We start from the raw sequence: 22,350 nt of genomic DNA, 5'->3' as shown, positions 1-22,350 counted from the left end.
CTGTTCTTGCTTTATTAATTTTTTATATATTTTTTTTTAAACAGAGCCAAAGAAAGCGATGCAACCCCTGACCCCTCTGAGCTATCCAATCAGAAACCAGCAGAAGCAAGTCAGACGCCCTCCCAGCTCCTACGAAGATGGGGTCAAACGGTGCCCATTCCTCCAGAGTCGTCACGCCATCTACATCCAAACCCAAAAGGTGAACCGCCTGCAGCTCGTCATCGGGGGCCACGCTTACCTCCTGCCTCGCACCTCCCTGATCATCCGCTGTCCCGTCAAGAGGTTCCCCAAAACCTCTATTGTCTGGCACAAAGACAGGAAGCGCATTAACAGCACCAGAGGGATGAGTTTCACCAAATCTGGAGGCTTGAAGATCCAGTATCTCGGGCCGAAGCATGTGGGCGTGTACAAATGCTTCACAGGCCCCGCCTCCAATATATTTACTCTGCAGCTGATTGGTCCAGACAGCAGGACAAATGTAAAAGGTTAGTGAAGATCTCCTAATGCTAATAAAATCTGTGTATCATTCGTTCATTCGTTTTTCAATATAAAACCAAAAATAAGAAAGTGAATAAAGCAACTGTTTTCTTCATTATTTGTCTCCAAACCAAAATGAAAAAACAGATAATGATTCGTTTTTTTCAGTTTTTGATTTTGTGTTTAAATGAATAATGGAAAATAGGAATAATGGCCGTTTCCCGTTTATGTGGCTTCCGTGACTGCGATGTCGGACTTTTGCGCTGCATACGGACTGAACCAGGACTGATCCAGGATCGGGACAAGAGTGGGACCAGAGTGGGACCAGAGCGGGACCGGAGTGGACTCCGAGCTTTGACTCCAAGCCTCAGTTTCGAGCTTCGGCCCTGCGATGGACTCTGAGCCTCCGGTCTGATCCCGGTCTGGTCCCGGCCTGGTCCTGGTCTGGTTTTAGTCTCAGTCCCACTCTTGTCCCGGTCTGGCCTCAGTCTCGGTCTGGTCCCGGTCTCAGTCCTGATCTCTGTCTGGTCTGGTCCCGGTATGGTCTCTATGTCAGTCTCGCTCTGGTCCCGGTCTGGTCTCGGCTTGATCCCGGTCTAGTCCCGGCCTGGTCCCGGTCTAGTCCCGGCCTGGTCCCGGTCTAGTCCCGGTCTAGTCCCGGTCTGGTCCTGGCCTGGTCCCGGCCTGGTCCCGGTCTAGTCCCGGTCTAGTCCCGGTGTGGTCTCGGTCTAGTCCCAGTCTGTCCCAGTGGTCCCAGTCCTGGTCTGGTCCCGGTCTGGTCTCAGTCCCGGTCTGGTCCCGGTCTCAGTCCCGGTCTTGTTCCAGTCTGGTTCAGTCCATAGGCAGTGCAAAAGTCCGGCATCGCAGTCACGGAAGTCACATAAACGGGAAACGGCCGTTATCCATTTTTTCCATGTTTCATTTAAACACAAAATCGAAAACTGAAAAAACGAATCGTTATCCGTTTTTTCATTTTGGTTTTGGAGATAAATAATGTTTGTTTTCTTATTTTTGGTTTTATATTGAAAAACAAATGAACGAATGATACACGGATTTAATAAGTTTGCTGATATGTCTTTGGAGAATAGAGATGGGACAATAAAAAGAGTATGTATTGTATTATTGTGATAATCGCCAACTTTATACTAATTAATATGAATTCATGTTAAATATTAATTCATGTTTGGGTCTTCAGTCGTGCCATATGCATTTTCAATTCACACCGTGTCTGGGGTTCAGTATAACGGCAGCACTTTTTGAAGCTATTGTGAAAAGAAAACAAAAACAGGTTTTATGGATGATGATAATAATAATGCATTGGTCTTATACAGCGCTTTTTCAGATGCTCAGAGTTGCTTTACAATTTCGTGCATTATTCATTCACTCCACACTCAGTTTTGGTAAGATACTTTTGTAGTCACAGCTGCCCTGGGGTAGACTGACAGAAGCAAGGCAATGCCAATCTGTGACACTGGTCCCTCAAAACACCACCAATACTCACACCACTTTCATACGAGCCAATGTGGGTGAAGTGCTCTGCCTAAGGTGTCTCATGCAAGTACTGCTCGGGTCAGATGACATCAGGCTTGGAGAAGGAGGTTTGACCGCTCCAGATTATACTTGAGCAGGGGTGCCCAATATGTCGATCGCCAAGGTAGTGTAGGTAGATCACAGTGTCCTACTACTTGAAACCGGTCTTGGTCTGGCAACTCGTGCGTTTATGAATGTGCAGAGGCTGGTAAGTCAAAAGAAACAGAAAACGTACACCAACATTTTTGTAGAGGTGCAAATGCAAGGAGACAAGGGTGAAAAAATGCAGAGCACACTCGGTTGGCCGATGTCAAAAAGCTTTTTTATTAACAAAATAACATTTCGGCCAAAAAAAAAAGCCTTCATCAGATATTTTTCTTGTCTTGGACCACAGCACACAATATTGTTGCCAGCCCAGGTTTCCATATATCCCTTCAATGAATGGGAGGTCCCAAAGTGAGGTCACCCACTGAGATCAGCCCATTCTACAACAAGAAACAACAGTTTAGATATTTACAGAAAAAACATTTTATAAAATACAGAAATAGTTTAAGTCTATCACAAAAAACATCTTAGATCAAACTCCACATTCAGTTCACGAGGAGCTAGAGTCTTAAGTTGGTGAATCCAGAAGTGTCTCTTTTTGACAGGAGCATTTCTAGATTCCAACCTCTAGGGGGCAGTTCCACATGTTCAATGCCAATATATCTTAAGGAAGAGATGGGATGGTTAAAATCAACAAAATGAGCCGCCACAGGATAGTTCATGTGTTTCAGCGGCTGGTAAGTACCACTACAAAACCAGTAAGCCAATGTAACTCCAGTTAGGAACTTGACAAAAACAGATTTAAAAATCCAACAAACTTTCTTCACTTTCTTCACAGTTTTGTGTAAAGTGTCAGTGGAAGTTCTCTAAAAGAAGAGGTTCTTAAACTGTGGGTGAGGGTCTAAAAGAGGAATGTTTAAGTGCAGTACATTTGCTTGGCTTGTTTTAATCTTAAATTAACTTTTATCAGATAAAATAGAGATAGATTTATAAAACTTACTTATCTGAGTCAACCTTTTGTCAAATGAAGATCATTAAGTCCAAGTACTGTTTCACCATGACTGATTCTCAGTATATTTATAAATAAATAAATTATTTGCAGTTTTGTAGTAGGTCGATCATTTTGACTTGGTCATTTTATAAGTAGCTCATATGTTGAAAAAGTGTGGGCAATGTTGTACTAGAGAATATGTTGGACAACTAATCCACAGTTTGACTAGCCTGATTCATCAGCCGGTTTCACTTCGTAGAAACACCTCACAGTGTTAGGATTTGTTCGCTCGAATGTAAGCGGGTACTTTTTTTAATTTAACCAATCGCTGCTATTTGGTCGTGACATGTGTAATGTGCGGCTAACGGGGCTTTTCCCTAATCCCGCAGGAAGAAGGGCAATAACGTCTTTCCCCTTGATAAAATTTACCAAACATTCTCTTTGTTCCAACTTTAAGTCCTCGATCTCGGGAATCGTTGCCAACACAGAATGTATGGCTCTTCGCTGATTGGCTGGTGCCCGGACTTGCACTTCCAGGGGTTTTGTGAACCATCTAATGTATTCCGATTCCTGACCTAGTCGCTAGAGAGAAATGAAATTGAGCAGATGCACTACATTTTGACAGTTGTGATCATGTAATTCAGACCTTAATGTTGTGATGCCACCTGAACCCATTGCAAATTACATTTTACGTCTCTCCATAGCCCCTTCGCTCCCTCCAAACACCCCGCCTCTGACTTGGGAGGACTTCATGCCGAGCTGTATGACTCACTCGTCTATGCCTCTGTCCTGGGCTCCTATCCCGGTGGTTCTGCTGCCCTCTGGAGTCCAGGAGGTGTCACTGCAGCCACAGGTGAAGGAGAGACTGATCAACATCACACTACAGGCCGACCTCAGCAAACTACCACCAACAAGACAATATGAAGCTGTGAGGCAAGCTTCAGAGCTCATCGCCTCAATGCTCACAGACATGGCGCCCTCTCAGGTCTGGAGGAGAACTGCAGAGAAAGGACAAGCAGATGGTAAAAACAACTCCAATGGTTGATTCAATATTTTTTAAATCTATTAAAGAATCAGAATGAATTGTTACTGACAATTAAAGACATTTTGTAGTTGAAGAAAATTATCACATAGTTTTGATGTTATTGTCAATAAAATTCATTCATCTTCAACTGTATTTATTCAAGCACAAATAAATACCACCCTAAATAGGATAAGTAGATAAACAAGCATAAAGATAGATAGGGCTGTTAATTAATCATTTTGCAAACTCATTCTTTTGTATTTGAACCCTAGAGTCTTTGTCAAACTGGTCTGAGGCGACTCCAGTGGAGGTGGTTCCAGGTAAACCAGTGATCGAGCGACAGCAGCAGCGATCTCCCTGGGCTCTGCAGAAGAACTTAAACATCTCCATCGGACAGAACGGGCTCCTCACAAACACCACCCGTTCCGTCACGCTCCTGTGTCCTGCTCAGGGGGTCCCAAAACCCAAGATCGTCTGGAGTAAAGATGGAAACCTGCTCCAGAGAAACAGCAGGTACAGTTTGTAGATCTTAAAGAGGTGGTATTTCATTTCTGTGAGGTGTTAAAGGCCCTAAATTTCACAAAGTTGACTCTTGTGAACTTTAAACCATGTTATAATGTTGTTACCTTCTTAAAAACATACCAAGAGTTGTGTTTTGTTTCATTCCCACATGTTTGGACAACCCGTTATTATTACTCTTTTAACATCTCCAAAGCTCAAAATGCAATGTTCCACCTTGCGATGTTCCTGTTACCTTTAGTTTACACACTGGCAATTCCAGGGATGAAATTCTCCAAATGATTCTAGTGAAGGTGTATGACAAGCCCCAGGGTTTCTAAATGGCCGCCCATTGAAGTCAGTGGACCGAGCTCAATGGTGCATGACTTCAGATTAGCCCAGCGAGGTACTTCCGGTTGCTCCGGGCCGATTGAACATGTGCAGTAGTGCAGTTTTCTCCCGCGGGCACACGCCAATGCACACACGGAGCGCAGTCTTATGTATCACATGATCGCTTTGACCAATCAGAGCGAGAGGAGATAGAGCGGAGCAGAGTGAAGCCGGAGCGAACGATTATAAAGCGTTTTTTAAGACAACTGAATGGTTTTGAGCTGAGAAAAAGTTTATGTTCTAAAAATAGGTAAAAATCACCACAAAATCTGACATTTTTTAAAGTTATAGGTGCCTTGTTAGCTGAACTTGAGCAGTTTGTGTTTACATTGTGCTCTATGAGAAAAATTATTTTTTGGCCCAGGACCAGACCAAGACCAGACCAGGACTGAGACCGGGACCAGACCGGGACCAGACCGAGACCAGACCGGGACCAGACTGGGACCAGAGCGGACTCCCAGCTTTGACTCTGAGCCTCCGTGGGGTCTGAGCCTCAGCTTCGAGCTCCAGCCCTGCCGTGGGCTCTGAGCCTCCGGTCTGGTCCCGGTCTGGTCTCGGTCCCAGTCTCAGTCTCGGTCTGGTACCGGTCTGGTACCGGTCTGGTCTCGGTCTCAGTCCCAGTCTCAGTCTCGGTCTGGTACCGGTCTGATCTCGGTCTCAGTCCCGCTCTGGTCCTGGACCTGCATCAGTCCTGGTTCAGTCCATATGCGGTGCAAAAGTTCGGCATCGCAGTCACGGAAGTCACGTAAACGGGAGACGGCCGTTATCCGTGTTTTCCATTTTTCATTTAAACACAAAATCGAAAACTGAAAAAACGAATCATTATATGTTTTTTCATTTTGGTTTTGGAGACAAATAATGAAGAAAACAGTTTTTTCGTTTTCTTATTTTTGGTTTTATTTTGAAAAACAAATGAACAAATGATACACGGATTCTTCAGGTTTGTCAAGTTCTCGTGGTGGTGTTTCCTGTTGAACTTTCAGATTGCAAATTTGTTGTTGACCTGGTTTGTAGTTTAACATCTGTGTAATCACCGCGTCCATCCACGTGAAACAAAAACCTGGCTCAAAGTTCAGACTCTTCTTTGCTGGCAGAAATAAACAAAAGTGGGGAAAAAAAATAAATCACAGTAACTTCAGAGACTGGTGCCATTATTCAAATCCAAAGTTGTGATTGTTGTCAGTTGAAAGAGCTTCAAGCCATAAGATTAATGTGGCAATTTTGTGAAGCCAGTCACAAACAAATAATGATAAGGTCCAGCATTTGTGGATCATAAATTTTGATATTTCTTCCCCAAAAAGCATTAATCTCCTATTGATTTATTCAGAACTCTGCTCTCCATTGGCTTCTACAAACAAACAAACAAATAAAAACACCACTGGTTGCTTAATGACTATTGTTTTTAATGTTGTTTGGTTTACAATTTACAATTTAACTCCCGCTGCTTCGGTGCTTCGGTGCTTAACTAAATTAGGTGGTTGGAGTGGCCACGGGGACAGATTGGGAGCCATTTTTACAACAGTCCACAGAGCGGCTATCAAGTTGTAAAGTGTATAAAACCATTATTATTATGACCAAACAACACTTCCACATCAGTTTTATCCACTTTATTCAACATCTACTTTACTATCCACACTTGAATTATACAGTTTACAAGTTTTAAGTGCAATGTAAAGCTGAAAAATATAAAAATCTAAACAACAAATGTACACACAATACAATATTGAAACTAGTTTACCCCACTGACACAATAACCCTAAAGCAGAATCATTTCACAAAACTATTCTAAATGTTCAAGCAAGTTTAAAATATACATATTTGCTGCAAAAAATAAGATACGTCAATTATGATTCATAGAAGTTGTTTTTTGTTTTTTTTTTTTAATTCAAGCTTCTTCAGCAGAAATCTAATCGTAGTACAGGAAAAGAATAAAAAGGACTAAAATCAGGACTAAAACCAGGTCTAAACCAGGACTAAACCAGGCCTAAACCAGGATTAAACCAGGACTAAAATCAGAACTAAACCAGGACTAAACCAGGTCTAAACCAGGATTAAACAAGGACTAAAATCAGCACTAAAACCAAATCTAGACCAGGACTAAAACCAGCACTAAAATCAGGACTAAAATCAGGATTAAAACTAGATCTAAACCAAGACTAAACCAGGCCTAAACCAGGTCTAAACTAGGACAAAACCACGACTAAAATCAGGACTAAAACCAGGACTAAAACCAGGACTAAAATCAGGTTGAAACCAGGTCGAAACCAGGACTAAAACCAGGACTAAAACCAGGTCTAAACCAGGTGTAAACCAGGTCTAAAACCCGGTCTAAAACCAGAACTAAAACCAGAACTAAAACCAGGACTAAAACCAGGACTAAAATCAGGGCTAAAACCAGGGCTAAAACCAGAACTAAAACCAGGACTAAAACCAGGACTAAAATCAGGGCTAAAACCAGAACTAAAACCAGGACTAAAACCAGAACTAAACCAGGTCTAAACCAGGTCTAAACCAGGACTAAAATCAGAACTAAAACCAGGACTAAAACCAGAATTAGAACCAGAACTAAAACCAGGACTAAATCTAGGTCTAAACCAGGACTGCCACACTCTGCCAAATTGACGAAGCAATAACATCTCCTCAGACAAAACCTAACCCTAAACCTTAGGACCATAAAAGTTACACAATGCACCTTTAAAGTCTAACACAGCCACAGACAGAGCAGAGCCTAAACCAGTCTAAAACAGTCAAAAGGTCAAACCTGGCAAACTGGACTAAAACCAGAACTAAAACCAAATAAAACGGACTAAACCAGAACTAAAACCAAGACTAAAACCAGACTAAACCAGGACTAAACCCAGTCTAAAATCAGGACTAAAATCAGGACTAAACCAGGTCTAAACCAGGTCTAAACCAGGACTAAACCTGGACTAAACCAGGACTAAAACCAGAACTAAAACCAGAACTAAAACCAGGACTAAAATCAGGACTAAAATCAGGACTAAACCAGGTCTAAACCATGTCTAAACCATGTCAAAACCAGGACTAAAACCAGGACTAAAACCAGGACTAAACCAGGTCTAAACCAGGTCTAAACATGGACTAAACCTGGACTAAAACCAGAACTAAAACCAGAACTAAAACCAGAACTAAAACCAGAACTAAAACCAGGACTAAAACCAGGAAACTAAAACCAGAACTAAAAACCAGGACTAAATCTAGGTCTAAAACCAGGACTGCCACACTCTGCCAACTTGACGAAGCAATAACATCTCCTCAGACAAAAGCGTTAGGACCAGAAAAGTTACACAAATGCACCTTTAAAGTCTAACACAGCCCACAGACAGAGCAGAGCCTCCAGTTAGCATCACACCCCCAGGAAACGTGGCATCAGCTGCAAAGTATCGACAGTATTTCTGGTGACGGGCCTAAATGTGTCCATGTGTACGCAAAAGACCCCGTAAGTCCAGTCCAGATTGATTACGCTGAAGTCTGCGCTTGATCTAATGTACGTGGACACAGATTTTCCATCAGGACTAAAACCAGGACTAAACCAGGACTAAACCAGGGCTAAACCAGGACTAAACCAGGACTAAAATCAGGACTAAAACCAGGTCTAAACCAGGACTAAACCAGGGCTAAACCAGGACTAAACCAGGACTAAAATCAGGACTAAAACCAGGTCTAAACCAGCACTAAACTAAACCAGGACTAAACCTGGACTAAACCAGGACTAAAACCAGAACTAAAACCAGAACTAAAACCAGGCTAAACCAGGACTAAAACCAGGACTAAACCAGGACTAAAACCAGGACTAAACCAGGTCTAAACCAGGACTAAACCAGGTCTAAACCAGGACTAAACCAGGACTAAACCAGGACTAAAACCAGAACTAAAACCAGAAACAAAACCAGGCCTAAAATCAGGACTAAACCAGGTCTAAAACCAGGTCTAAACCAGGACTAAACCAGGGACTAAACCAGGACTAAAACCAGAACTAAAAACCAGAACTAAACCAGGCCTAAATCCAGGACTAAAATCAGGACTAAAACCAGGTCTAAACCACTAAACCAGGTCTAAACCAGGACTAAAACCAGGACTAAACCAGGACTAAACCAGGCTAAACCAGGACTAAACCAGGGCTAAACCAGGACTAAACCAGGACTAAAATCAGGACTAAAACCAGGTCTAAACCAGCACTAAACCAGACTAAACAGGGACTAAACCAGGTCTAAACCAGGCCTAAACCAGGACTAAACCAGGGCTAAACCAGAAACAGGACTAAAGGGACTAAAAGCAGGACTAAACTAAACCAGGACTAAACCAGGCTAAACCAGGACTAAACAGGCTAAACCAGGCTAAACCAGGACTAAAATCAGGACTAAAATCAGAACTAAAACCAGGACTAAACCAGGTCTAAAACCAAGACTAAAACCAGGACTAAAACCAGAACTAAAACCAGGACTAAATCTAGGTCTAAACCAGGACTGCCACACTCTGCCAACTTGACGAAGCAATAACATCTCCTCAGACAAAACCTAACCCTAAACCTTAGGACCAGAAAAGTTACACAATGCACCTTTAAAGTCTAACACAGCCACAGACAGAGCAGAGCCTCCAGTTAGCATCACACCCCCAGGAAACGTGGCATCAGCTGCAAAGTATCGACAGTATTTCTGGTGACGGGCCTAATGTGTCCATGTGTACGCAAAAGACCCCGTAAGTCCAGTCCAGATTGATTACGCTGAAGTCTGCGCTTGATCTAATGTACGTTGGACACAGATTTCCATCAGGACTAAAACCAGGACTAAACCAGACTAAACCAGACTAAACCAGGACTAAAATAAAATCAGGACTAAAACCAGGTCTAAACCAGCACTAAACCAGGACTAAAGCAGGACTAAACCATGTCTAAACCAGGCCTAAACCAGGACTAAACCAGGACTAAACCAGGACTAAAATAAACCAGGTCTAAACAGGACTAAACCAGGTCTAAACCAGGTCTAAACTAAACCAGGACTAAACCAGGACTAAACAGGACTAAAACAGGTCTAAACCAGCTAAACCAGGACTAAACCAGGACTAAACCAGGAACTAAAATCAGGACTAAAACCAGGACTAAACCAGCTAAACCAGGCTAAACCAGGACTAAACCAGGCTAAAAGGATAAAATCAGGACTAAAACCAGGTCTAAACCAGGACTAAACCAGGAACCAGACTAAACCAGGACTAAACAGACTAAACCAGGTCTAAACCAGGTCTACTAAACCAGGACTAGGACTAAACCAGGTCAGGACTAAACCAGGCTAAACCAGACTAAACCAGACTAAACCAGGACTAAACCAGGACCAGGACTAAACCAGGACTAAACCAGGAAACCAGCTAAACCAGGACTAAACTAAACCAGGGACTAAAATCAGGTCTAAACCAGGACTAAACCAGGTCAGGACTAAAACTAAAACCAGGACTAAAATCCAGAACTAAAACCAGACTAAACCAGGACTAAATCTAGGTCTAAACCAGGACTGCCACACTCTGCCAACTTGACGAAGCAATAACATCTCCTCAGACAAAAGCTTAGGACCAGAAAAGTTACACAATGCACCTTTAAAGTCTAACACAGCCACAGACAGAGCAGAGCCTCCAGTTAGCATCACACCCCCAGGAAACGTGGCATCAGCTGCAAAGTATCGACAGTATTTCTGGTGACGGGCCTAATGTGTCCATGTGTACGCAAAAGACCCCGTAAGTCCAGTCCAGATTGATTACGCTGAAGTCTGCGCTTGATCTAATGTACGTGGACACAGATTTACATCAGGACTAAAACCAAGGCTAAACCAGGAAACAGACTAAACCAGGACTAAAACCTAAACAGGACTAAAACCAGGACTAAACTAAAACTAAACCAGGTCTAAAAAACCAGGACTAAACCCCAGGCCTAAACTAAAGGACTAAACATAAACCAGGACTAAACCAGACTAAAATAAACCAGGTCTAAACTACCAGTCTAAACCAGGCCTAAACCAGGACTAAACCAGGGCTAAACCAGCTAAACCAGGACTAAACCATGTCTAAACCAGGACTAAACCAGGGCTAAACCAGGACTAAACCAGGACTAAAATCAGGACTAAAATCAGGTCTAAACCAGGACTAAACCAGGGCTAAACCAGGACTAAACCAGGACTAAAATCAGGACTAAAACCAGGACTAAACCAGGGCTAAACCAGGGCTAAACCAGGACTAAACCAGGACTAAAATCAGGACTAAAACCAGGTCTAAACCAGGACTAAACCAGGGCTAAACCAGGACTAAACCAGGACTAAAATCAGGACTAAAACCAGGTCTAAACCAGCACTAAACCAGGACTAAAGCAGGACTAAACCAGGCCTAAACCAGGCCTAAAATCAGGACTAAAACCAGGTCTAAACCAGCACTAAACCAGGTCTAAACCAGGACTAAACCAGGCCTAAAATCAGGACTAAAACCAGGAGTAAAATCAGGACTAAACCAGGTCTAAACCAGGTCTAAACCTGGACTAAACCTGGTCTAAAACCAAGACTAAAATCAGAACTAAAACCAGGGTCTAAACCAGGTCTAAACAGAACTAAAACCAGGACTAAAACCAGAACTAAAACCAGAAACTAAAACCAGAACTAAACTAGGTCTAAACCAGAACTAAAACCAGAACTAAAACCAAGACTAAAACCAGGACTAAAACCAGAACTAAAACCAGGACTAAATCTAGGTCTAAACCAGGACTGCCACACTCTGCCAACTTGATGAAGCAATAACATCTCCTCAGACAAAAGCGTAGGACCAGAAAAGTTACACAATGCACCTTTAAAGTCTAACACAGCCACAGACAGAGCAGAGCCTCCAGTTAGCATCACACCCCCAGGAAACGTGGCATCAGCTGCAAAGTATCGACAGTATTTCTGGTGACGGGCCCTAATGTGTCCATGTGTACGCAAAAGACCCCGTAAGTCCAGTCCAGATTGATTACGCTGAAGTCTGCGCTTGATCTAATGTACGTGGACACAGATTTACATCAGGACTAAAACCAAGTCTAAACCAGGACTAAACCAGGGCTAAACCAGGACTAAACCAGGACTAAAATCAGGACTAAAACCAGGTCTAAACCAGGACTAAACCAGGGCTAAACCAGGACTAAACCAGGACTAAAACCAGGACTAAAACCAGAACTAAAACCAGAACTAAAACCAGGCCTAAAACCAGGACTAAAACCAGGACTAAACCAGGACTAAAATCAGGACTAAAACCAGGTCTAAACCAGCACTAAACCAGGTCTAAACCAGGACTAAACCAGGGCTAAACCAGGACTAAACCAGGACTAAAACCAGAACTAAAACTAGAATTAAAACCAGAACTAAAACCAGGACTAAACCAGGACTAAAATCAGGACTAAAACCAGGTCTAAACCAGCACTAAACCAGGTCTAAACCAGCACTAAACCAGGACTAAACCAGGACTAAAGCAGGACTAAACCAGGCCTAAACCAGGACTAAAATCAGGACTAAAACCAGGTCTAAACCAGAACTAAAACCAGGACTAAAACCAGAACTAAAACCAGAACTAAAACCAGAACTAAAACCAGAACTAAAACCAGAACTAAAACCAGCACTAAACCAGGACTAAAATCAGGACTAAAACCAGGTCTAAACCAGCAATAAACCAGGTCTAAACCAGCACTAAACCAGCACTAAACCAGGACTAAACCAGGCCTAAACCAGGACTAAAATCAGGACTAAAACCAAGTCTAAACCAGGACTAAACCAGGGCTAAACGAGGGCTAAAATCAGGACTAAAACCAGGTCTAAACCAGCACTAAACCAGGTCTAAACCAGCACTAAACCAGCACTAAACCAGGACTAAACCAGGACTAAACCAGGACTAAAGCAGGACTAAACCAGGCCTAAACCAGGACTAAAATCAGGACTAAAACCAGGTCTAAACCAGCACTAAACCAGGTCTAAACCAGGACTAAACCAGGGCTAAAGTCAGGACTAAAACCAGGTCTAAACCAGCACTAAACCAGCACTAAACCAGGACTAAAGCAGGACTAAAGCAGGACTAAACCAGGCCTAAAATCAGGACTAAACCAGGTCTAAACCAGGTCTAAACCAGGTCTAAACCTGGACTAAACCTGGACTAAACCTGGTCTAAAACCAAGACTAAAATCAGAACTAAAACCAGAACTAAAACCAGGACTAAATCTAGGTCTAAACCAGGACTGCCACACTCTGCCAACTTGACGAAGCAATAACATCTCCTCAGACAAAACCTAACCCTAAACCTTAGGACCAGAAAAGTTACACAATGCACCTTTAAAGTCTAACACAGCCACAGACAGAGCAGATCCTCCAGTTAGCCTCACACCCCCAGGAAACGTGGCATCAGCTGCAAAGTATCGACAGTATTTCTGGTGACGGGCCTAATGTGTCCATGTGTACGCAAAAGACCCCGTAAGTCCAGTCCAGATTGATTACGCTGAAGTCTGCGCTTGATCTAATGTAGTTGGACACAGATTTTCAGCAGGTTATCATCGTGTCTTCTCCTCTTCCTCACGGCAGACTCAGCAATGACGCAGCAAAACACAAAATACACTTCGCCTCACGGAGACGGAAAAGTGAACAGGCTGCAACTTTTTGGGAACTCGCATAAAATGATCTGAATCTGGGGCACGGAGTTCTGGAGCTGAAACTGAATTTTCTCTCATTAGGGTGTAGACAGACGGAATGACTTATGCATTAGGTAGAGGAGGAGAGACTGCGCATTGTAAGAAAAATAAATATGTTTAAGGTGCCGCCGTGTAACTTATTCTGGTGGCTCTGCATTGGACAAAGAGATGCATTGCTTAGAATGTTCCACCGTATTTATCACCATGACAACAAGCAGGAAACTCCACCTGGAAAAGTCACAGGTCAGATCTGCGGTGAGATGTAAGAATGCATGTTTTGATAGATCATTTGTGCACTAAAGCAACTTACTGAATAAATAAAAGATATAAAACTGCAAAGCCACAGTAGAACATACCAGGTAAAACTTGTACTGTAATTTCCAGACTGTTGAGCGCACCAGAGACACTCGAGACACTTACAGAGGATGTCCCAGAGTATTTTGGGAGACGTGCAACATCCACTAAACTCAGAGTTTCAGCTGCTTCCCTCTGGTCAGAGGTTTTTAGTCCCAAGATCTAGAACGAATCGTTTTAAGAGGAGCTTCATTCCGGCTGCTATCAGACTTATGAATAAATTGTAATCTATTTATTTAAGATTGTGTGTTTTTAACATATTGAAGATTTATTTATTGTGATTTTAGACAAGTGTGTTGGATGATTTTAATTGGTTGTTTATGGAACAAACCATTCTGCACTGGAGCACTGTAACACTTTATTGTAACATTTTATCGTGTTTTTATGTGTGTTTTGTGGATGAATGAAATGTGAAATGTGGAACCTGTCTCTTAAATCTGCAAAGCAAATTTACCTACGGGTACGAATAAAGCAACCTAACCTAGAATATAAGGAGCATCAACTAAATTTTAAAAGATTTGTTTGTTTTTTACATATGTAGGCCGCACCTGAATATAAGCTGCAGGTGTCCACGTCTTCAAGAACATTTTCAAGTTTGGAAAATCAGCTTTTTTTTTTTTTTAATTTTCTTTATATTCTTTTTATTTATTTATTTTCTTTTTATTATTAATATTATTATTATTGTTATTAAAGCAAAGTAATAAAGTAATAAGTTGTCTTTGCCCTTCCCACCCCCCAACCAAACAATACATATTGTACATCGACACACATATATACACATACACATACGCATATGTATCCATCTACATACATAGATACATCCCTATACACATACACCTACATATACGTACATATATGTATCTGCTTTCATCGCCTCTAAAAGCTTTTGTCGTCTTTTTGCATTGAGTCAGTTCGTCACACTGCGACTCACATGCAGCAGCTTGATTTTCTTCTTTCACAGTCACAACAATCACCGTTAACTTAAAAGCTGCATCATCTGCATTCCCAAATTTTAAAGACCTGAAAATCATGTAAATAAATGGATGTATTTCATCATATCTTGTGTTATTCCATCTTTGAACTGTTGATGAAGGTACAGGATAAAAAATTTTTTTTTTAAAGTATTAAAAATGATAAAAATTTGCTTGGAAGGACTGACATATTTTATAGAAATAGTTTCCTTTCATTTTGAAGTAATATTAAAGTATTCGGAAGAAAAAAGATGACAAATGATGCAAAATCATGCACCTTCTACTTGTTTGTACAATTTTCCCTCCGTTACTTTTCCCTCCGTTATCATGACCTTTCTTAATAAAAAATCTCATTACTCAAAAAGTAAGAGGTTTTTCAACCTAATCTTGTACCATATGGTAGAAAACTATATGAAGCAAATATTCAAACCAGTTTGTTAAGGATATGTAAGTGAGAACCAAGAGTTATCACTGTTTGTATTTATTGCCCAAAAAGTGCTGCATATTTCATTCCCTCCGTTACCGACATGAGTTTTTTTATTTTTTGTCAACAACTTGAAAGAATATCACAGGTTTAACTTTACCCTGTTGGAGTGTAACTCTTTCCTACATTCTGATACCTTAGTTATTTCAGTAGTGCCTCTAGTTTCTGAATAAGAGCTATTTGAATGTAAAAAATCTGCCTGTTTCCCTCCGTTACCGCTTGACTGGACCCTAATGTTAATCTAGCATCATAATTTATCATATCACATGCTCATAAACTGTTTTAGTGCTGACAACATCGCTGCATCTTCATTTAAACCCTAGACCTATGTGAAAACCGCACAGGCAGCAGCATTTTCTGCACTCAGGCTGCGAGCGCATGTGCTGTGTTGCCAAACCATAGACTGGATTATGTGCCAAACAAATAATCCGTCCATATATTAGCTGCATCGTTGTATAAGCTGCAGGGTTCTGAGTGTGAGAAAAAAGCAGCGGCTTAAACTTACGAAAATTACGGTATATCTCCAAGTTATAAGCAGGTGCCAGAACTCCCACGAGAAAAGTTATGTTGTGGAAAAAATTATATATGTCTTGATGATAAATAATGAATCTATTTGCGAAGCCTGATGAGTTTTTGGAACACAGACAAAGGTTTATAACTTTTGTTCCAGCAGATATAGATAGAGACCAACAGCTTCTTTTAACCAGCAGCATGTTCCTCCAACGTCAGACCACGAATGATGCAAAACGCCAGGTTTATATGCACATACATTTCAAAGTGAGAAGGTGATGACTCCTACTGAGGTGTGCCCAGATGTGCTTGATCTGATTTGCATCTATATTCATAAGATTAGCGAGAAAAAGGGAACAGAAGTGTTGACATTGATGGGTAAGGATGTACCAATCACCGAAATAACTACAACTACATAGGGAACAGGGACAGGGAACTACATAGACCATTTCAATGCAGACGACAAGAAGAAATAACAGTTCTAGGCACTTTTAAGTCTTAGTTAATCCGTGTATCATTTGTTCATTCATTTTTCAATATAAAACCAAAAATAAGAAAATGAAATAACAACAGTTTTCTTCATTATTTGTCTCCAAAACCAAAATGAAATAAACGAATAAAGATTCGTTTTTTCAGTTTTCGATTTTGTGTTTAAATGAAGAATGGAAAAAACGGATAACGGCCGTTTTCCGTTTACATGACTTCCGTGACTGCGATGCCGGACTTTTACACTGCATACGGACTGAACCAGGACTGATCCGGGTCCAAGACCAGACCGGGACCAGAGCTGGATTGAGACCGGGACCAGCTGTCTGAGTGGTTCCATATCATCGTCTGCGAGCTGGTTCTGCGCGGGGAAAGCAAGAATGCGCTGTGGACTACAGGTCCGGACGGGCTGCTCCAGTCCTCCGTGCTCAAGAACCGCGGCTGGTTCCGGGGTGGTGCAGCATCTGGACAGAAGCGTGAGTCCAGTTTGGTTGGTTATATTGTTTTGACCATTCGTCCTCCGCGCATTTGGCTCTTCCCGGGGAAAAGCGCTTCTCAGGCCGAGGCTCCAAACATCACTCCCCGCTCCAGCTCATCTGAGCCCGGCCTGAACCGGAGCTGCTCCCGCTGGTTGGAATAGTTCGTTTGGACCTGATGTCTCTGGTTTGGACCCTAGTTCGTGTTCACATCAGAGGAACTGCACCAAAATTTGGTATTTGATTCAAGCGAACCACATCTTTCTTGATGTCTCAGTCCGTTTGATTTGGTGCTGGTCCGAGTCCAGTTGATGCTTTCGCACCAGTGAAAATGAACCGAACTAAGAGCTTTTGGTTCAAAAGCCCGGGACCAGACCGGGACTGAGACCGAGACCAGGCCGGAACCAGGCCGGGACCAGACCGAGGACCAGACAGGGACTGAGACCGAGACCAGGCCACAAGACCGGAGACTCAAAGCCCACAGCAGGGCCGGAGCTCGAAGCTGAGGCTCGGAGTCAAAGCTCGGAGTCCGCCCTGGTCCCGCTCCCGGTGTGTGGTCCCGGACCTGGATCAGTCCTGGTTCAGTCCGTATGCGGTGCAAAAGTCTGGCATTGCAGTCACGGAAGTCACGTAAACGGAAAACGGCCGTTATTCGTTTTTTCCATTCTTCATTTAAACACAAAATCGAAACTGAAAAAACGAATCGTTATCTGTTTTTTCATTTTGGTTTTGGAGACAAATAATGAAGAAAACAGTTGTTTTTTCGTTTTCTTATTTTTGGTTTTATATTGAAAAACGAATGAACGAATGATTCACGGATTTAAGTTCTTTGGATTAAGTCTTGTCAAGGCATTTTAAGAGGAAAAAGTTGCAACAAAATATCGAAATAAATATCGAACCATGAGATGTATTTCGTGAAAACATCGTACAGAAAGATTTTGATATCGTTACATCCCTAATCGTGAGCCTCCCCACCATATCGTGAGCTTTCCCACGATATCGCAATAAATATCGTACTGTGAGGTTCGTACTGTGACAATATCGTATTGTCAGACTCATTACAATATCATTACACCCCTGGGTCTTTCTAACACCGTCTTTAACTACCAAACCAAATGAGTTTCTAAAAGATAAACTAATCATGAACATAATCAATATTTTCTTGTGGAGGGTGTTTGCTGAGCCTTTACACATGTTAATGATGCTCTGGTCTCACTTAGAAATCACATTCGTTCACACAAAGACAGACTGAGATAAATCTTTTCCACAATATAAATTTCCATCTCAGTTACAAAGTGCTCCTTTAACTATAATTTGCTTCGCTATATTTCTTTTATTTTGTTTAAACTCAGCTGTAATATATAGAGTCGTTCTGCTTGTGGCGTGCAGTTTTTCAAGAGGTATTGATGTAGATTTTGCCAATGAAGTTTGTGGAAGTCGGTATACAGTCGCTTTGTCCACTTGTTCGACAAATGTTGGTGATTCAATCTTCTCTAACGGCAAAGCATTGTGCCTACGCTGCAAATTTCTCTGATGTGGCCAAGATTTTAAAACTTATATCAGGTTATTCATCTGGTTTTCAGGTTTATTATCAGTTCTGAGACGGATTAATTCTAGTCTAGAGGTAGATTATTTGAAGATAACTTGATTATCTTGCTACATGGATGGATTATTTCACTACTTTTAAGTCATTTTCTGATAGATTTAAGTGTTTATATCTTAAATTGGCCAGGCGTTTTTGCAGTGTACCATCGTGCCATTGAGCAAGACACACTACCCATCTTACTTAAGTTAAAGTGAGACTAAACACCTGCCCAAAACTTTACCAAACCCACATTTTTCATAGAGCTACTAAACTGGGCAGTACCTGGAGGATTCACCCTTCCAGGCCATTTGTCCTCGCCTGGATCTTTTTCTTAACTTTGCCATTAAAACTCCCCCTTTTAACCCCTAATGAGGTGTTATACATCATTTTATTCAGTGAAACCTGTTATTTCACAACCTGTTTGCTGTAGTTGTGTCATATGACTGTAATAAAAGCTATAGGACCAAAAATACAAATGAAAAAAGAAAAAAAATATAATAAATTCACACTCTTTCATACAAAACACACAGAGAACATGTATAAACAACTTTTTGGACACAAAAAATATTAAATTTAGGGTCTTAGCTACAAAAGTGCAAAATATCAAGTCTGTAAGTAAACTAAAAATATCCTTGTTGCCTTAAAATAAAAATAAAAAGTGCAATCGCCTCATGACTTTCCTGGTGCCAGTCATGGAAAGAGCTCGTGTCAGGTCCAGGGCACAGAGCCACATCACTTCCTGCATTTCCAAGGTGTTTATCACATTTGTATTTGGACATTTTGAGTGAAATAAACCTTTCAAATAAAAACAGCAAGGGATGCGCAATTACGTAGACCAAGATACGTAATTTGCCTTTTATTTGAGAAATAACTGCACTTAAAGCGGCTTTTTCTATCATTACGAACACAAACGCTCAGAACAGTCGACCATCTTGACTCATTTCACTCTTTGGCAAAGTTTGGGCCGATCAAAATGGATGGAGCGCATGTGTTTGGCGGAAAACAGAGTTAATATTGGACACTTGTTTTCCCGACGTCATCACCATGCAGCGTGTGTGTGACGTAGGATAATGCTGGAAATATGTTTGAAAAGTCTCAACTCTCAGTTTTTCAAGAGGAAAAAAAGTACATTTCCATCTTTTATGTTGGAAAGTTATGCACGGTTAAATGAAACATATTCCCAGGTATCATATACAATACCGTCAGTCTGGAAGGGTTAAAAAAAAAAGAGTGAGGGGAGACGAAGAACAGGGTCTGGACTAGGGATGGGCATTCGATGAAATTGTCTTAATCGATCGTCGGAAGAATTAACGATCGATTATCGATTAATCATTAACGTTTTTATATTAAAATGATCATCATCATTATTACTATCTGCACTACTAATCTGCATAAATAAATTCAACTTTACGACATATAAACCGTAACGACTCTAGAGCCACATCAATCCGTTTTAGATTATAATGTGTTTAATTCAGTTTTGCGCAACTCTCACAGAAACAAAACTTAAAACCGCATCACTAATTTGCATAAACTCAGCGAAGATAAAACTACAGCTCTTGTGTCGCTGATGCGGTCAGTTTCTGTTGGATTAAAAGACATGACTCAGGTGAATACAGGTTGGTGTGACCAGATTTACGTTTGTCAAAACCAGGACACTGTGGGAGGGAGGTGGGGACTCGTCATTGACATTGCGCGACTCTCACCTGGTAAAACTTTTTCCCACTGGACACCGAAACATATGTTCTTGCTTTGTACACTGTGCACATGGACTCACACTTGTCCCGAACGCAATGGAAAGTGTGGAATTTCTTGTACAAAGTCATCGTTAAATACACATTTGTGCTTCGGTACGTTGCAGACTGACCGACTGTTTGTGTCTCGCTCCTTCTGATGCAGAGACACATGTACAGACCCCTGTTTGGTCACACTACACACAGCAACCTACATTCGGTTTGTCGATTAAAATTAACGTAATCGATGAAATTCTTAATGATCAATTATCGATTAATCGATTAATCATGCCCATCCCTAGTCTGGACATCGGAGAAAATATCTGATTGGTCTAACTGAAGTAAAAGCTAGGACACACCCTTTTTTTTACATTTCTGACCACAAAGTTGTATAGTTTGTTCTAAAATGGCTCAGAACAGTGGATAATGTTAATAAATGTTAATTTAATAAAGTTGATTTAGTGCTGGTTCCACTTAAAATATTTGTCCATGAGTTTGTGTTTGTCAAACAATTTAAATTATTATTATGATGTTTAATTCATTGTTTAGTTGCTTTGTTTACTCCTAGCTGAATTAGTGCTGCCCGCTTGTCTCCATGGAGATATTATTGCTTTGCGTAAAATTAAATTTCTCTATCTTTCTTTTATTCAAGTCATCATGTTCGTGCTTTTTACTGTGACTCGCTGCTTCTACACAGATCTAACCTGTTACAGAACTTGGCCTGGCTGTTTCCATGGAGATAGATACATTTAATCTCACAATGCAAAACAAAACAATAAGATGCCAGAAAAGTTACACAGTATGCCTTTAAATATGCTAATGTTTATCAAATTGTAGGTTTTAACATTATACGTTACCTTTATTCTAATTAATAAGAACTGAAATGACAGATTAAAAAAAATATTGTGAATTCATTATCTCCCTTCTAGGTTTGCAAGATTAATCACAATATAAATCGCAAGTTTAATGGGTAATAAGTAAATCTCCAAGTAAGGCTGAGCAATTAATTGAATTTTGATTGCAATTTCGATTTGTGTGCCAAACAATGTCTAATCTCAAAAAATGGATTTGAAACGATTTAGAAGCTTAACAAAGTTTATTTTGGGATGGCATTAAAGAAGCACTACGTAACTTTTCTGTTGGAGGGCCACCGCCGCCATTTTTTAAAAATATAAATAAGTATTTATTTTATTTTTTAAGTGTAGAGATTGTAGAACATCTGGATATATAGTTTATTTTGGATACATTTATGTTTTTCTATGCCTTATTTCATGTTCAAAGTATATTTTATTCATTTTATGTTTTATACATCGCAAAACTGCTCCAAGGTACATATTTGTAGCCTATATTTGAAACTTTTGCGTAAATTATCAATAACAAAGTGTTTTTTTTTAGTTTTTTGGGTTTTTTTGAGAGAGAGAAATGCAGAATAAATGCATCGTGTAACTAAAAAAATAATCATCTGAATAATCGTGATTTCAATATCGACCAAAATAATCATGATAATATTTTTTTTTCCATAACCAAGTAGTTCTATCTCAGAGGCTGCAAGTACTATAATACTATCTCAGTTGTTCTGGACACATTTAAAGGTGCACTGTGTAACTTTTCTCTTAGATGGTCCGAGACAAGCAAATGATGCAGCGATGACACAGTGCAGCTTTAAAACTTTGAACAGAATCCCATGATCAAAACATAAATCGCAAATCAAATCACAATACTTTTCAGAAAAATCACAATACTTTTTTTTTTTCCTCTTCTCTAAAAATCACCTCTTTAGCTGTAATAGGAATCCCAGCCTCTCCAGAGCCTCTCCACTGCCCTATTGAGTTCCTGTCCCATTAAAAAGCAGTAAACATTGACTACCCCTAAAAATACACTAAACACTTTTGGAGAATGTATATATTCATTTTAAGAGGAAGGCCACTGACAAGTTAAACACTCTTTTTAACATATTTCCTTAAACCTTCCTTAAAGTGGTTTGAAAATGCAGATGTGGCCTCGACAGGTGTCAGTCACGGAGCCGCTGTTTCAAATGTAAATGTGAAAGTGCATGTGGAAGCTATCAGGAGCGGGCGCCTGCGGTGCTGCCACTCAC

The 22,350-nt window shown here is 40.9% G+C and overlaps 1 protein-coding gene across 1 annotated transcript in view; it reads left to right on the top strand.

Moving 5' to 3' along the window:
• Positions 1–22,350, top strand: part of adamtsl3 (ADAMTS-like 3) — a 503,662-nt gene that overhangs the window by 472,353 nt on the left and 8,959 nt on the right. Inside the window, exons 21-23 of the mRNA XM_055154339.1 lie at positions 45–485; positions 3,748–4,065; positions 4,340–4,580. Coding sequence (XP_055010314.1) covers positions 45–485; positions 3,748–4,065; positions 4,340–4,580 — 1,000 coding nt within the window. The remainder of the gene's footprint in view (positions 1–44; positions 486–3,747; positions 4,066–4,339; positions 4,581–22,350) is intronic.

Source organism: Boleophthalmus pectinirostris, unplaced genomic scaffold, assembly GCF_026225935.1.
Source record: "Boleophthalmus pectinirostris isolate CB_2022bp ecotype Guang Dong unplaced genomic scaffold, ASM2622593v1 HiC_scaffold_19, whole genome shotgun sequence".
Classification (NCBI taxonomy): domain Eukaryota; kingdom Metazoa; phylum Chordata; class Actinopteri; order Gobiiformes; family Gobiidae; genus Boleophthalmus; species Boleophthalmus pectinirostris.
The sequence above is the reverse complement of the archived record's forward strand: the minus strand, read 5'-3'. Positions and strand labels throughout refer to the sequence as shown.